The sequence below is a fragment of the Asterias rubens genome, chromosome 7, assembly GCF_902459465.1.
Source record: "Asterias rubens chromosome 7, eAstRub1.3, whole genome shotgun sequence".
NCBI classification, from domain to species: domain Eukaryota; kingdom Metazoa; phylum Echinodermata; class Asteroidea; order Forcipulatida; family Asteriidae; genus Asterias; species Asterias rubens.
In genome coordinates, this window is record NC_047068.1 from 20911350 (window position 1) to 20929691 (window position 18342).

Sequence of the window (18342 nt, forward strand, 5' to 3'; positions counted from 1 at the left end):
ACTATTCTGTTTCTTATGAATAAACAGTTTTTAGAACAAACTGTAGTTGGTGGAAATTCAGCTTCCTGTTCACAAATAATGTTGAACTTAAGACCCCCTTCACACACGTCAACTTTAACAATAACTTCGCTGTCTATATCCTCGGGGGTTCGAGATAAAATAAAAAAAATAAAAAACACATTTTACCTGTACACAATGTCGAAAATAACAATTTATCCAACCCTGGATGGAATTGTTGCATGGGGGCAAACATGCATTTCCTGGGTACAGTTCAAGGCACTACAGGAGTGTCCCTAACAATGTAGGAATTTCATCTATTATTTTGAGATACAGAGGGAATAGTGCACTATACTGTTCGATGGAATGTAGTTGTTAACTCTAAATTATTTATAGATTCTGAATGCTGGTCTAAATAATAGTGTATACTTATCATGCGCCACGCTGTCATTAAATGAAATGTCAGGCGCCGAAAATTGGTGAAGCTTTTAAAGAATGATGCTATCAGACCATAACACAATACATTGTAAGGCATATATAATGTTTTTTAGCTGGTGCATATTGCTGCCAGCCAGTCAGCCAGAAATACAGGGGCAAATTCCTTCTCTTTAAATGCATAGACCAGTACCCTCACTTAGTTTACAAACATATGAATAATAACTAACCTGTGAGAATTTGCACTCATTTTGTCATCGAATTTGCAAGATAGTAACAAAATAACACCACCCTTGTTGCACACTGTGTGCTTTCAGATACATATTAGAACTTTAGGCCTGAAATATTTTAATACTTAAATTTACTTCTTTTTCAAGAACTACGTTCTTCAGAGGGAGCCGTTTCTCACAATATTTTATACTATCAACAGCTCTCCATTGCTCGTTACCAAGTAAGATGTTATGCTAACAATTATTTTGATTAACTACCAATTGTGTCCAATGCATTTAACCAGCAGTACTTACTACCGATTTTGTTTTAACGTGCGTCCAACACATGGGACCAGTGCGTTGGTCCCATCGTTGTAACGGCTTAACACCCCCATCCCAAGGTTAAATGTTTTGCTTAAGGACAAAAGGAAATCGAAACAATTTGTTTCTATATTTCAATAAAATAGACAATGATGTTTCCACCTCACTAGTTTGTCTGTTTGTCGTTGGTTTTTTTCAATATGTGTCTGTAGATATTTTGGCCAGGGACATTATGCACGGACTTCAATTATTTAACACCAAGCTATGACAACTTTGGCGTACAGGCAAGTCCTAATGACACAATTTACTACACTTTAAAAACTCCAGCCGTCGATTTCACAAAACTCTTCATAACTTAAGATTAATCTTAGCACTTAGGACGAGTCCCAACCCTGCACTGTAGCATGCAGACCTTATAAGATTCATCCTAAGTTAGGAAGAGGTATTCCTCCTAACTCGAAATAAGACGAGTCCTAACACTTTGGGAAACCGACCCCAGGGTTGTCACCCCAAAACTGGTAAAAAGATTGGATTTTGACTGTGATTCAGTTTAAACACAATTTCGGGTCGGATTGACAAAGATTCCGGGTAACACTAACAGCAATGAGCTGGTGTTCCAGAGGAATTCAGCCGCCGGATATTCTGTCCCCAATATGGGAAATGACCATGGGCTGGAGGAGGAGGTAGCAAAGAGGGCGATATCAGAAGAAGTTTGTACACAGTTCGCCATAATCTCTTGCCACACCTGCACCATGCGACATGGAATTTTGAGCTGAGAGATGTTAACATAGCTTTAATAAATAACAGTGGAAACTGACTAGAAGTTATTTTGGGGTTGAACAAATAAACAATTACTAGAGTGTACACGTCCTCTACTTACTCTGTATTGTATGCCCTTAGGTCCTCCTTCAGATCTCCTAGGAGTACCCTTGTAGGCAGCAGGTCCTTCACAAGTTTCTTAGGAACCTTCTTTAAGCTGTGGACATTGGGGTTCATATGAGCTCGCAGCTGGTTGATGTAAAACTGGGGGCCATGGAGGGCGGGTGTCGTTGGCTGCAAAAGTAAAAAAAAATCACCTTTGTCAACAGGCCTTCATTGTTTATAATAATAATACTTGTCTGCGTTTACGGTTGTATAGCAATCAACAATTGTCGGATCGGATAATAAAAGCATTCCGAAAGATTGTATTTGGAAACATTGCTATCGGAAGAAGGTGCCGAATTTGTGTGTAGGCCCTTATTTGGGTCTTTTTTAATGGAGCTCTATATTTTTCAGACTTTGGCTGCGATGTTTGAATGTTTTTAATAAACCAATAATAACAATAACCTAGACTTGTGACTTCGGTTCGGTTTAGAACACAGTTGAAGGTACTTAAACAAAATATTAGACAAACTTTATTGTATCGAAAAGCACATTTGAAGAGGTACAGTTCGCTGGCAGACAAAAGGTTTTCCAGAGGTTTCTGCTCATTGAATTTTATCTCTATTTTTGTTTAATCTTGTGGACATGAAGTTGCCGAAACCAAAAAGAGCATCAAGTTATGGATTGAATGTTTGTAAAAACGTTTTACAAAATGACAGTCAAAGTAAATAAATATTAAGTTCCCTCTCAAACTGTGGACGAGCTCTTGGCAAGCCATTCCCCTATGTCGGTGTAACAAATTGTGTAAATCTTTAGGGTGAATTCAGGTGAAAATGTTGTACTAAGAATAGACAAATTTGTATTTTTATTTTTGTATGTAAGTCATACTATAAAAGTTAGGTCCAAGTCGGTTATGTATTTTAGGTTTTTTTTTAGGAATAAGCATAACTAGGCCTATATATTTTTGGAATATGTAGAGCATACTGAACCAGAAAACTGATGTTTCCATTTGCACAAAGGTAAATAAGGCAGCCATTTTGGATTTTTCAAAATGGCCACCTAATTACTGATGAGGGTAAAATAAGTCAATTTCCACGGCAAGCTGTTCGTGTTCCTTCAAACAGAAATAAACGCACAGTTTGATATTAAGTCCCGACCAGAGAACATAATTTCTTTTGCAAAAGGCCCAACCCTCATTTTTAACAAACTGGCTGTCAAAGACCGGCAGCAAAATAAAGTAGCTTACAATATTACGTCATAATAATCAAACTTGAACGGGTACTTGTTAATGTTTAATTATGCATAATTCTTTGGTCTGTCTTTTACTTCAGTGCAATGAGGAAGTGTTATTTAATATACTGGGAGAAAGTACAATTTCAAATGATGGGGTTGGCACATTGTTTTTTTTTTCTTTATCAACTGCACAGTAAATTATTTCAACATGCAGTTTAATGGGTAGCCTATAATTGAAGCGGTTCTTTTTGCAAACCGCTTTATTTTACCAGACATTCATGTGTATACTGGCCTATACAGTGAAGTTTGTGTATGTCGGTAACTTTGTTTTAATTTGACTTCGGAAAAGTGATTGGAATCATTTTTAATTATCAGTAACTAATTAATTTCTAAAATACTGTCACACTTTTACCACTCCAGCTATTATTGTGGCACTTATCACTCATTAAAAGGCAGTGGACACTATTGGTAATTACTCAAAATAAGTATTGTTATGAAACCTTTCTCGATTACAAGTAATGGGGAGAGGTTGATAGTATAAAACATTGTGAGGAACAGCTCCCTCTGAAGTGACATAGTTTTCGAGAAAGAAGTAATTTTCCACGAGTTCGATTTCGAGACCTCATATATTTAGAATTTCAGGTCTCGAAATCAAGCATCTGAAAGCACACAACTTCGTGTGACCATTGTGCGACAAGGGTGTTTTTTTCTTTCATTAATATCTCGCAACTTCGAAGACCTGTTGAGCTCAAATGTTCACAGGTTTGTTATTGTATGCATATGGTGAGATCATGTGAAGACTAGTCTTGACAATTAACAATAGTGTTCAATGTCTTTGAGTGTGCAACTAAATTCAGATGTGTAAATTCAGATAGAACACGATGCCGACAAATATGTCATAACTACAAAATAGTATCTTATACACAGATAAATGTGATTTTTATTTTATTTATTTAAGCCAATCAAGGCTGGCGCAGTGGATTCTGTCCCTGCCTTTCAACTCTGTGGACCCTGGTTTGAGCCCAGACCGGAGCCTTGCATCTGATTAAGGTTTTCGGTCCTTACGTCAATGCTGGGGTTTTCCCTATAGGGGTTTTATGTTCATCCCACGTCTAACACTGAACTTATTAAGATTAATTTACAATCGAATATAACAAAAGAAGGTTAATTTGAGACACATACACAGCCATGCCAGTTAAGACATCAATAATTATGAATTCAGACAAACAAAAACAATGATTTATGCATAGTCATTAGATCAACTCATGTATAGATACAAAACATACACAGAAATACCAATTAAGATATTAATAGCTATGAGTTCAGACGAACAAAAACAATGGTTGATGCATATTCATTAGATCAACTCATGGATAGACAAAAAATCACTGAACATACCTGCTCGCAAATCATATTCCATTTATCATCCGAGTTCATGGTCTCCATGCCTTGTATCTGAGCAGGTGTTAACGACATGGTGTTCTGGAATGGAATCGCCAGAGTAAAAACAAATCAAACGTATAAATCACGGTTAATCCTTCTCAGTAAAATCTCCCTTCAAAGTGACCGATGGTGAGTTCCTCTTGCCAGTACCACCGAGTGGCCTGACTCTATGTAGTGGCTAGGAGAGGCAAGTTGGATTAAAATATCATGTGGTGGTATTATCATCCAAGAAGTTGAACACTGTTGACATATATTGGTCCTTCATTCAGTTTTACTCTCGCCTGACATCGACTCAGTATAATAGACACTCCATGTGATTCAACAATAATGCTCTGCAGACACTAGTGTCATTATGTGTCATTCCTCGTGTACGATCACTAAAATACACAGTCCACTAAACCATGGAGGAACACTGCCTATATTCATTATACACACAAACCTACTAATATTCAGTTCACCCATAGATATGCTAAACCATTCGCGTTTAAAACCAGGGTCGTTTGCTTTTTGTATTTCGCCAGCCGGTCGTACAACAAACTTGGTGAATTGGAATAAAAAGGGGATTGTGTTTTCTGGCAGCTGACGCGTTCTCTGCGTTGTCTAACCCCAACAGTTCTATTGAAAGCGAAGCTGTGACTCAGTTCAGACGAGCCGTAGGTGTTTCTATTCATTGATTTCGGATTATTGTTCAGGATAACCCAGAAACTATCCGGGCCGAAAGGGGAAAAATAACAACTACATTTCAGTGATTTACATTAACGCATGTTTGCCAACTCTAGTGTGGTAAAATCATCTGAAGTTCAGCAGTTTGATAAAAACATACACTTTATTGGTGTGATTTTCCGGGAAACTTTGAGAGTGTTTAATAGCATGCTTGATTATTGTCATTCTATTTTTTTTCTTATCAGTTTTTAACAATAAAATGTTCTCATTGCCAACCGCATAGTTAAAACACAAGCATATTTACCAATGACCTGATGTATAGAATTTGGTAAGATCCATGGTGAACTGCTTTGTAAATTGCTTGCCTAGGTTAAAATAATTAGCCAATTAGTCTATAAGGGTCGAACAAGAGGTAATTTTTTGACTTTGGACTGTTATAAGTTGAAAGGATTCGCAAACTTAACATGCTTATACTGGTATATTTTTAATATTAATTTATTTTGTCATTAATTTATTTTGATATGCTCACTTTGTCTTTCTTAAAGATGCGCCTATCGTTGTCAAGATCCCCAAGTACGAATAAAGATACAACCTTTCACAACGGGACAAGTCCACTTTCTGTGTGGTCTAATCAACTTTCGACTTGGCTATGGATCAATACATTGAGCTTAAACCAGTGTAGAATGCCCCAATCCTTTAAAATGTCTGTCAAATCTCTCCCTTGACACTATTAAGTGACAAATTCATGCCTCAGGCCTCAAATTTTAAACACCGCTTTCTTTCTTTATTAATTGAAGATTTGAAGGCCATAGTTCATATTGCTTATTGAAACTAGTCTAATAATGTACCCTTTGAGTTTTTGTCTCTCAACCTGGAGCATTTTGGGAGCCCCCCTCTTAAAAGGACAAACTTTACTAAAACGTATTGATCAACTCTGCCAATTGAGTCTGGCCAGTGAACCCATTTTCATTTGGATGAGCAAGGATTAAAAACTCTACGGATAACTTACTAAAAAATTGCAATTCATTTAAAATGAAGTTACGTTGTCAGCCAATGAATTTGATTTCATTTCAAGAGCTGAGTGACTTTATTATTTTGGAATTATTGCATTGGTTGCTACGGGTGGCTATTATGTGGTACACCCTTGACTGACGTTCTCTCACGGCTTAGCAAGGCCTCCCCCATTGTTCACGTCAAGCCCAGTGCATCCTTTCTCAAAAGTTTCTGAAGGTTATCAACGTAATTGAATACCCGTGACGTATTTTCCTCAAATAAAAAAAAAAAACAATTCAAAAGAATACTTTCATAAAGATTTTAACAGATATATATTTAGGATCTGCCACTCCTAAATGTGGGTCAAACAATAAAGGGCAAAGGCACACATTTAACTTTAGGTGTGTAGTTAAACTGCATTAAAGTCACTGGGGACACTATTGGTAATTACTAAAAACTAATTGTAAGCAAAAAAACTTACTTGGTAACGAGTAATGGAGAGCTGTTGATAGTATAAAACATGGTAAGAAACTGCTCTCTCTGAAGTAACGTGTATTTTATTGTTTTTATTACCTCTTTCTCTTTCTCTAAAAAAATAGTTTTAGAGAAAGAGGTTATAAAAAAACAATAAAAGACTTCAGCTGAAGCCTTTTATTATGTATCTGAAAGCACACGAAGTAATGCAACATAGGCGTTTTCTGTTATTCTCGTGTAAATTCGATGACCAATTGAGCCCCAAATGTTCAAAGCTTGTTATTTTAGGTATATGTTGGGATACACTAAGTGAGAATACTGGTCTTTGACAATTACCAAAGGCATCCATTGTCTTTTAATCCGTTGAACCAGTTCACTAAGTGCGTTACGTTGAACTTGAACCGTGGGGGTTGAACGGTCATAGGACGTGGGAGGGGCATGGAGACAAAGTGGGGTGTGCCTATATAACACTATTGTGGAGTGTAATAATGTTTAGAAATTTAAATTTAACTGCACACCCTTAAGTTAATTAGTGCATTTATTGTTAGACCGACTTTAAGGAGTGGCATGTTACATTTTTTACAATTGTGTTTTGTGTACATTTGTAACGATAGCAACATATGCATAATTTCATGTGGGCCTATAGGCCTACCTCTTAAACCTAATGTGGGTTGAGACGCAAGAATAACTTAAACACAGAGCACGGGATTGCTAGATATAACAACAACAGGAAAATATTCATCACTTACAATTTGAAAGTGTAATCACCCTGTGGATTAATTACTACAAGTACACTCTGCCTTTCATATAAACACAATGGGTATAAGCAGGCAAAGATGACATTAAAAACTGTTTAACTAATCAATATGAATGTTCAGTTTGATTTGAAGTTATCAGTGCGCTCTTAAATGTATGCAGTGGTGACACCAGAGGGCGCAATTGTTTGTGATAGTCAGTGTCTATTTTGATGCTTCATATTGATGAACAAGTTCAGTGAGTGAACATGAATGATAATGTAAAATGATAGAGAGCACTATAATAACTATATATTATTATATGGTTATTTATAGTGCTCCCATTTGCGGTCCATTACCCCAATGAAAAACATATGCTGTACTTTCCAGGATCTTCAATATTTGGAAAGGGAATGATGTGACAAATAAAAATTGATAACGAAAACAAACACATACCATAAGAAGTCTGAACTTCCTGTCCACGATGTTCTTGGCAGGCTTGAGCCCTGTCACGAGAAGGAAAAGGGAACATTATTGGTGGCAGTGAACAAACAGATGATTTAGTTCCCCAACGAGCTTAACACTGTTATACATAAACTTGTTTCTTTGAGTTAGATTGTAATAATTGTTTGTTCCTGGCTTTTGTTTTGTATTTATCAGGCATTTCTAACAGGCCTTTCTGGCTTCTGTAAGTGCCCCCATTTATTGGTTTGCTCAGTATCCACTACATTGTATTTTCGTCATTAATTTTCATTAATTATTTGTTTGACTTTCTTTGATTAAAAAAAAAATGCACTTAATTTGCAGTAAAATATTGATATTCAGATGTTTGGCTTCATATCTGTTATATGATCGTATCTGACGACGCAAGGCATGCTATTCATAACTGTTATATTCATAATTCATAATTATTTTGTTTAATCATTTGTTAAATCATTAATTTGTCTGTGTGTTAGCACTGTACACTTTAAGTACTTTCTTGAGTTCGTGAACAAAATCACAGGCATATTTTACTCGGGTGGGATTCTATATTAAGTGAGAAATTGCTTCTTTCTCCAAAGCTGTTAGTTACATCAGAGGGAGCTATTTCTCACAATGTTTTATACTATCAACAGCTCTCCATTACTCGTTACCAAGTAAAATTGTATGCTATTAACTATTTTGAGTAATTACCGACGGTGTCCAGTGCCTTTAAATCTCACAAGTATTGCCTGCTTATTTCAGTACACACTTTGTGGCGGTGCCGCTCATTACACAAAGCAGGTCATTACTTTAATCTCTGGGACCGAAGGGCTAAGTACAGGTCACTGTTGACAACCTGATGGAGGTTTTTTATTATGTACATACCTGCAAGGTGTGAAACAATGCATTATGTATGTACACTAGTATCAAGGAAAAACATAGCCATTAAAAGCACTATGCATTATCAAGCTATATCAAGCGAGATAGCACTATACTTGTAGTCCTAATTTTACCAGGTTGAATTGAAATTGAAGCTGTGCTTGGTGCAAAAACGTACAGAGATATCAACTTGGGAAAAGAGAATTAGCTGCGTTGCAAACTGCTTACCAAGCTAACTTGTGACATAGAGCTCTATGATATATATATGTTATTATCTATTTGATTGTTATTAATTTGTTTATATATATATTTCTATATTACTTCCTGTAACTCGGTGTGCGTTTTATATAACAGCAGTATTAATTAGAGTCTCTTATTAGTGTGTGTTATTTGATGTATGATCTTGCTGACATTGTTCTTGTTGAAGAACGGGTATAATCATAACTTCATGATAAAAAGAAACAAAATCAAGAAAATAAGCTAATGGCCTGACATTTCGCCCCTATAGCGGTAGAGTCTTTTTTGAAAGCTATCGCAAAGGCTAACAACATTAACTTTGTTTTGTTACGTTGATGACACACAAACGAAACAAAACTATTTTGTTGGTCACTGTACTTGTTAATATTTCCGTTGTGCACAATTCTTGTAAATTCAGTGTAGTTTATCCAAGGATAAAGACACCGAATGAGAGGTACTGGTGTTGTTGGTGTTTTGTTGTGACGTTTCTTCCTTCTGTATTTTTGAACAACGCATTTTACGGAGAGGATTATCCTTCTGACGTCATCAGTGCTTGTTGTTGTTGTCTTTAAATAAAATAAGATGCCCTCATAGCATGCATATTAGTGGAAGGTCATCCACTCTTCATGTGACCATGACTGTCTTTTAACGCTACCTCAGAAGTTAGTGTAGACCTGAGAGCTAAAAAATGCCACACAATGCAAGGGACTTAAAACACTACACAAGTCCACACAGTATCATTTTCTCCCTTGCCAATATAGCAGTAGGATTGTACTTTTATAATAATAGAAATAAAACAGCGAGATTTAAATTTCGATTCAGCTGATTTATGTTTCATGTGGTGTCCTATGAAAACAGGTTTAAGGACGAGCATCTAAAACTATACCATAACTATAGACATATCCAATTGCTGTGATTTTAGTTATCCCACGCAATAAATTTACACGTAAACAGTTCAACAAAAGTTCGCATACAAACAGACTAAATTATCCAGGGGAATGTTCAGCAACGTGTTGAACAATTGATTTGCAGCGTTTGTGTTTCATCCATGATTGAACAGATAAACATACGTTCTTTGAGGTTTAAGTGAACTATTGAAACATCAAATTGAAAAGGAACTATGTTTCATATATTTGCTGATGTAACGAAATTGTTACTAAAATATCAAAATGGCCTGACGTTTCGACTCTAGCGTAGATTTTCCTCATTTAGTCCTTTGAGGAGACTCTGCTCGAATCGTCAGGCCACCAACTATGGTTTGGTAAGTGCAGCAGATAGGCATGTATACTTTGTTTTTGAAAGGGCAAGGGCACCAAGGCATGTTCTCCTTGGTAAAACCAAAAGGGCACGATATCAAGAAGTTGTAAATTTCTACTGTGGCATTTCAAGGACACCGAAGCAATGACCCTAAAATGCCCCAGTAGAAATTTACAAGTGACTCAAAGAAGTATAAGGCCTGAGCTAAAGTACTTTCATTTTAAATTTCGCTGGTCACTTCTTTGTATCAACTCAGGTGAGGAGGGGGGGGGGTTATCTGGGAATTACTGGGGGATGAAAAGATAAAGGCTTTCAAACAAGTTTCTGTGGCCGATATGACTGACATTTTCTAAATTTTATAATAAGCATTCTGATATCATGTATATATCGTGCCCTTCCCAGGGAAAAAGGGGCTTGTTGGAGAAAACAGTGATCAGCTACATTTTTGTCGAATGCCTCCGATTGCAAATCAGTGTTCCCAAACGCATTGACAATGACAATGGTGATTGAAATGGCAATTAAACGATAAAGGTTATTCATGTATATATAATGTTAAAATGCCAAAATGCCATGTAAAAGTATCAGTGGCTCGGACTCCATACTGACGTCAGTACTGCTGAGAAATGCCCCCCCCCCCCCCGGCAAGAGACCGGACCGGTAATTTCTGACCCAATGTTTTTTGTAAACGAGGCAATTACATGTAAATACTCACTTCTCGTTCCATTTCTAGACGAACCATACCGAACACTTCGGTTGCGTTCATCTGAGTACCCACCACCCCCTCCGGGATCAGGCACCATGACGTCGCCATACTCGCCAAATCCCTGCCCTTCATACACCCCTACTCCTCCGGATTCTCCCTCGCTTGAAGTACGCGAGGCCGGAGATCTGGGCAGAAAGTGCTCGTATAAAGGACCATTTTCAAAAGTATCATCGTAGCCCGAGTAAGCGCTCGGACTCACCACGGACTCGAAGCTCCTTCCAGATAAAAGTCCGGCCGTGTGTCGACGCGTTAGGGCGGCACCCTCTTTCAGTAGTTCCCGCTCCACGCTCAGACTCGACAGGGACCCGCCTTGTTTATTCATCACAACAAGTCTGCTCGTTTTCTTCCCAGCCATGGCTCCAATTTATAAATCCGAAATAGAATAGATCACAGTACATGAAGTCTCCACCGATGCATCAATACCAAACAAACCAAAGTATCGAGAAACACTGATTTGCCGATGTCAGGTTTTACAATGAGAAATCAAGTATCGGTTCTCAATTATGTATAATTCCATAAAGGGAAAAGACATCCCAGTCGACAGATTGTTTTTATTTCACACTTTATTTCCGGCTTGTGATGCGTCACGTCTTAAGCGTGTTATTGCCAGAGATGTTTGGCTGCTGCACATGGAGTTACCAGTAATATCAAACTTTGATCCTTCCCATTGTGGGTTTGGCTGATATGCCCCTGGGCTGAGCCTCCAGACCAGGAAATCCACATCAACAGTGCCGTCCAGGACGAACAATTAAAGCCATATACAAGGGTGACGTATTAAGCGCTACTGGCAATCTCTATAACGTCACTGCCATCAAATCATATAACATTAAACTCGTTCTTTGACCATTGGCTCCCTTTTCAAATAAGAGAAGTTTCAAAGTTCTTAGTCCGCTGTTCATGATATCGTAGGTATTGACACTTTTCCCCCTGTAACTCGATAATAATGTCGTTGAGAAAATTCCAACGCCAGAAACAAAATCAGTTCGCAACAGAATCAGTAATTAAACTTGTTGCAAAAGTAACCGTGAATGCGATATAAATTTAAATTCGCAACGAATAATTTGCGTCAGTTAGCTTATGTTCAACTCCTACGAAACATTCGCTGCGAAAACACCCATGTGACGTCAAAAGTAGCAGGAAGTACATATGCAAGAACCGAACTTGAGTTGTTGATGTTCACTCAGCATACAGCCATAAAGGTACACTGGGTGGGGTTTATGGACAGTCGGTGTGTTCAACCATGTTTCAACCGTGTGGTTAGCTGAGTGCAATTTGAAAGGCAGTTGTAGATATTTCTTGACGTCTCTACGTTTCGACATACTCGTTGAAGTTGTCTTCACCAATAAGTAATTTAGTTTCCGATGTTGGATGTGTACAATACTTTCCTCCTCTGTCCTTACGACTAATGATAATGAGCACTACATTAAATGGATTTTCACAAATCATTTAATGACTTTTCCCGAGGAAATTATAAAGTTGATAATAATATCAACCTGTAAACACCTACTGACAGATTAAACGTATTTACATGTCGGGTTTTAATTCGCACTGGATGCTTCATAATGACATGTAGAGTATAAACACTGCGAGTGTAACGTCTTACACCGTGGTTGTTGCAATCGATGAGCCCAATGTAATGATACACACTCACTGCCAGCCAACGTCGGTACGGCCAATGACTTCAAAATATACACCATCGGTAAGCAACATATAAGGCTATGACTCCCTAAGGCCAATACAAAAAATACTCGTCACCACAACTTAAAGTACGAAGATGAGGGACTGAAGCAAAGTACACCCAGGAGATCAACGCCGGTAAACGTCGCCAGAAGAAGGGGGAGGTGCAGTCCCTTACATCCGCGGATGACTGAAACCCCTTCGCAGATGTTCGTAATAATTGTCTCGATTTTTGAGGGATTTTGGCACGGAGGAAGGAAGGAAGACACCGGAAGTTTCGGGAAACACTCCCCGTGGAGAAGGATGAGAAAAAGTCTCTGGGGATATTGCAGAGGAGAAACTGCTTCGGTGCCCTTGCCCTTAAAAAAGAAGCATGCAGGCTGGATACTTCACGGTTTTACGGAGGCAACGAAGGCGCTTGCCCCATTGCCCTATATGCCTTGGTGCAATTGAAATGCTCCAGTGGAAGTTAACACTCTCCTCATGAGGTGCCCTTCACCAAAGGAGAACAGGCCTTGGTGCCCTTGCCCTTTCAAAACGAAGTTTACAGGTCTGATATCTGTCTCTAAATTTCGAAGATTACGTGAGATCTCCTCTGACAAGTAAGTCCCGTTAAGAACTATAGTACCAAGTAAGAACTATAGGTAGAATTGCTCCACATCGTCCTCATCCTTGGTGGTCTTGGTGCAAGCCGTTGTGCACTATCATCACTCAACTTGTGATCCCCGCTCCACTTCTCCATAGTCGCGACGTGTGTTAGCTTTGAGCGTATGGTACCACCATAGAGAACGTCGTGCACCAAGGCTACGTCCTTGTACTTAATTTTCAGGCGAATTGGTTTGAGAGGACGTGGTATTTAATCCGGCTTCCACATACTGATCGCTTCCTCATCGGTTTAGTCCTTATTGAAATGGAGAAGATGAAAAACAAACAAAAATCCACAATTTCTGATTTTCAGACGAGTGACTCCATAGAGCAAGGGTGACGCCAACTGCTCCGAGGCTTCCTGCTCGGTTTAAAGGCACTATAGGCACTGGACATTATTGGTTATTACTCAAAATTGTTAGCATGCAAACGAGCAATGGAGAGCGGTTGGTATAGTATAAAGCAATGTGAGAAAAGGCTCCCTCTGAAGTAACGTAGTTTTTTTTAGAAAGAGGTAATTTCCACTCAAACATTAAAAGACCCAACCCTTACCTTTCTCAGGCATCTGAACGCACACACACATTATTTTGTGCACTAAGGGTGTTTTTTCCCTTCATCATTCTCATGCAACTTCGATGACCGATTGAGTCATAATGTTAACAGATTTGTTATTTTATGCGTATGTCGGGATACACCAAGTGAGGATACTGGTCTTTGACACTATGTAATTGTCAAAGACTTCTCACTTGTTGGATCTCAACTAATGCATAAAATAACAAACCTGTGAAAACTTGAGCTCAATTGGTCGTCGAAGTTGCGAGATAATATAATGAAAGAAAAAACACCCATGTTACACGAAGTCGAGTGCTTTCAGATGTTGATTTCGAGACCTCAAATTCTAAATCTGAAGGTCTCGAAATCAAATTAGTGGAAAATTACTTCTTTCTCGGAAACAACGTTACCTCAGAGGGAGCCGTTTCTCACAATGTTGTATACTATCAACAGCTCTCCATTACTTGTATCAAGTAGTTTTTTACCCTAAAAATTATTTTGAGTAGTTATCCAATAGTGTCCACTGCCTTTAATAGACGCTCAATGTCACGGCCAGGTTTTACCCGAATCCGTGATGCGGTTCAAACCTTCCAACCACCCGTACTCCCATGTGATTTCAACGGCAGGAAATCAGTTGAGCCGGGACCCTTTTTTTCCTCGTTGTCAATTCAATGTGTACTAATAACCATCGAGACAACATTGAGTGAGCATAATTGGATTCTGGTTATCAAATCAATCGCTTCCGTGATCCATTTCAATCCTTGCCAAATGCAAAATCTATACTGATTGCCTTTTGAAACACAAAGGGAAACAACAATGCTGAATTTGTGACTTCTAATTTCCTTTGATTATACACAAAGACAAAACAACAATAGTTAACCTGTACTATCTGTTATCACAAAAAGGGAGCTGTTCTGTCTGTGAATATCAAAGTTCAAGAACAGTGATTTATACGTTTAACGTTTGTTTTTTTTAGTTTGTTTTTAGGGGGGGGGGGTTGAACAAAAACAAAATGACTTGAGTTGGACTTGAACTAATGACCTCCGGATTACACGGCACGATGACAAGAAAAAAAAACGGTTGGTGCTTGACTCAGAAATCCCACGCGGACCCTTCCCCGGGTCAACTTTGAGAGCGTCGGGCTAGCTTCAACAGTTACACCTTAAACCCCCACCCCGCCCATCCAACAACCTTGAAGGAGTGCACTAAAAGTGTGTTGTAAAAATGTCTTCACCCTTTTCATCGGAGCTAGCTTCCAGAGGTTCACCTTAAACCACACTCCACCCATCGAACAACCTTGAGGGTTACACTACCAACTCAAAAATGTGTTGTAAAAAGTCCTCACCCATTTTTATCAGGGCTTATGAGGGTGAAGGGTACACAAGCGATGAGTCACCTCCGATAAAGAACCTTAAACCAATGTTTGCAATATATGTGAGTATTTATGGGCTAATAAAGCACATTGTCCAAAACACAACACGCCCAATATTTGTTTAAGCAGGTGACGTAGGAAATATCGGGGAAGTTCCCGCAGTGTGATGCATTTCTCTATGGACCTGTCGAATGCTAACTTACAAATATTCTTATAGCCAGATATTACATTCTCACAAAATTAACGCCAAAAATGTATCCATTCTTAGCTGGGAAGACATTTTCCATCACATCAAATATTTGTTTTTTACACGAGTTGAACAGGAAGTAGGCCAATACAGTATATCAGTGTCGTTTTACAAAAAGTCCGGGATAATTAATCATCGAAAGATTTACTGATATTATTTCAACCTGAGAGCTCACTTAACTACAAACAGCATCGTCTGCTGAGATTCGCAGGGCACTCCCCCCGTACAGAAAATCAAACAACCTGTTTCTCAGCTAATCACCTTGGCCCAATTTCAAAGAGCTGCTTAAGCATAAAATTGTGCTTAAGCAAAACAAACCTTGCTTAGTAAAATCAGATTACCGGCCAAGACTCAACTCAATTCTTATGTTAAGTAAACAACAGCTAAATACCAGTCACAAGCAATGTATGTGGTATTGAATTTTGGCCAGTAACGTGTGTAAACAAGCAAGCTATTTTCGTGCTTAAGCATTTTTTTTTGCTTCATCAGCCCTGATCACCAAAACATGGAAGGAGGAAAAGGGCAAGACAGGAGCTTAGCGGCAAGTCTACTAAATATAATTCATGGAACATAATAAAACATAAGGAGATATTCCTTACGGGTGCACCCTGGAGAAAACCGAGCGTCGGCCTCATCAATATATTGTAGAGCCTCAAAATATTCTTATTTAGACAGATTCGAGAGCCCCCAAAAAGGGATGCAGTGTAAGTGTAAACAAAATTCCAAGTGTGAATTGGAGGTTGTTGACATCCAACTTGATACATTCTGGTTGATAGTTTGCCGAGAGGTGTTTGTTTAGGGACATTTTCCAAGATTGATGTTAGGACGTTTTGAAAAAATTGCACAAGTGCAGGTATGCTTTAAAGGGAAGGTACACGTTTGGTAATTACTCAAAACAAATATAAACTTAAAAACTGACTTGGTAACGAGCATTGGAGAGCTGTTGATAGTATAAAACATTGTGGGAAACGACTCCCCCTGAAGTAATGTAGTTTTTGAGAAAGAGGTAATTTCTCACTAAAATAATAAAAGACTTCTAGCTAGAAGTCTTTTATTCCTATCTGAAAGCACACAAATTCGTCCAACAAGGGTGTTTTTTCTTTCATCATTTTCTCGCAACTTCGATGACCGATTGAGCCCAAATTTTCACAGGCATTTTATGCATATGATGGGATACACCAAGTGAGAAGACTGGTCTTAGACAATTACCAAACGTGTACCTTCCCTTTAATTAGGAGATATAATAATCAGGCGGGCACTGAGACTCCCCGTCAACTTCAGCAGAGGATAAAAGTTCATATGTCAACTAGAAATGTCCGGCCCCTTACTTTTAAAAGCTGAGAGACTTCTAAATATTTGTTGTGTATTCTTTAATATTAAGAAATTCACACTTATGCTATGAGAGATTATTTGTGGGTGCACCCTTTAAGGGTAAATGGATAATTTTCCCTTTACCTTAAAAAGTAGTCAGACTTCTAAGTATTTTCATGTATTTTAAGATTTAGCATTTTGCACTGTATGCTTTCGGAGATTACATTGGGTACACCCTTACAGTTTCCTAATGGAACGAATCCAAATATTAATGGCAAAGGACCTGCAGACAGTGACGTATTGACATTGCCATCCTGCAACCGTTGCAGTCTAGTTTAAAAAGCTGTGAGGAGACTTCTGAGTATTTTCGCGTATTTTTTTATATATTAAAATATCATTTTGCACTCAACTGATGCTGATGCTGTTTATTTATAGTAAGTTTTACCCTTTATATAGCTTCCGAATGGAGCGAATCCAAATGTTTTTTGGCAAGGAACCCACAAACAATGATGTAGCAACATTGCCACCCTGCGACCGTTGTAGTCTAGCATACGAATCTGATTACGGGTATTATAGAGTCCATCCAATCACGTGACCTTGGCAATTGACGTTCAATTTAGTCGGGTTCCTGTTGTTTGAGCTGCACTCGGGATGTGAGATGTGCAAGGATGAAAAACACTTCAGTGTCAAGCGTTAAAGACGCAGCTTTATACATGACATGCCTATTAGGATGCCATGTTGCTTGTTTTTGGAAGATGATTAAACCATAGAGAAATGATCACCTATTATTATAAAACCTGTATTAAGTGAAAGGTGAAATCATATGCAAGCAGACCGTATAAGATGAGAAGTGTGACCACACAAACAATTGACATAGTGAGCATCATCACAATGAGTTGTTTTTTAAGGATACGCACGCGACCAGAACGCTCTCAAAATGGTTTAAAAAGATGTGATAAAACAAAGCAATTATAGTGTTTATTTGCCAAGGACTATTTTTGAGATCCTCTGAGAGAGAAATCCCAGCCAACTTGTACTCATTGTTTCCATTGCCGGTTTACCTAACCTGCATAACCATGAACGGCAGCGAATCTTTAACGCAAAGAAACACGCAATGGACGATGGAAATTGGATAGGACATGTACCGCGAAACAGCCTAATAATGGCAACTTGGTAAGACTACAGATCTCCTATATTCAGTACAATGATTGAAGATCTTTAAAAACATGACCCGTGTAACATACAAATTGATGGAAATAAAAGCCTGATGAGATGGGAATAGGCTAAGGATTTAAAGTGTAACGCGATAACATCGGTTTTTGTAAGAATTATACAGTCCTGATAGGCCTTACTTCACATAATTAGAGGCAACGAAGGCAACTGCCTTCATGCCCCTTGTCATTGCCTATGTGCCACTGAAATGCTCAAAGATAAATTTAAAGTATCCTCATAGGGTGCCCTTACCAATGAGAAAATGCATTGGTGCGACTGCCCTTGCCTTTTCAAAAAAGAAGCATACAGGTATGTTTTGGGCTAACTATCTACAATGTTTTGGTTAAAGAAAAATTACGGTACAC

General features: G+C 38.4%; 1 protein-coding gene across 1 annotated transcript in view; it reads right to left on the reverse strand.

Moving 5' to 3' along the window:
- LOC117292708 (formin-like protein 3) overlaps positions 1-18342 on the reverse strand; it is a 45890-nt gene that overhangs the window by 24445 nt on the left and 3103 nt on the right. The window contains exons 2-4 of the mRNA XM_033774851.1: positions 7820-7869; positions 4455-4538; positions 1843-2015 (exon numbers count right to left, since the gene is read on the reverse strand). Of these exons, the coding sequence (XP_033630742.1) occupies positions 1843-2015; positions 4455-4538; positions 7820-7869 (307 nt within the window). The remainder of the gene's footprint in view (positions 1-1842; positions 2016-4454; positions 4539-7819; positions 7870-18342) is intronic.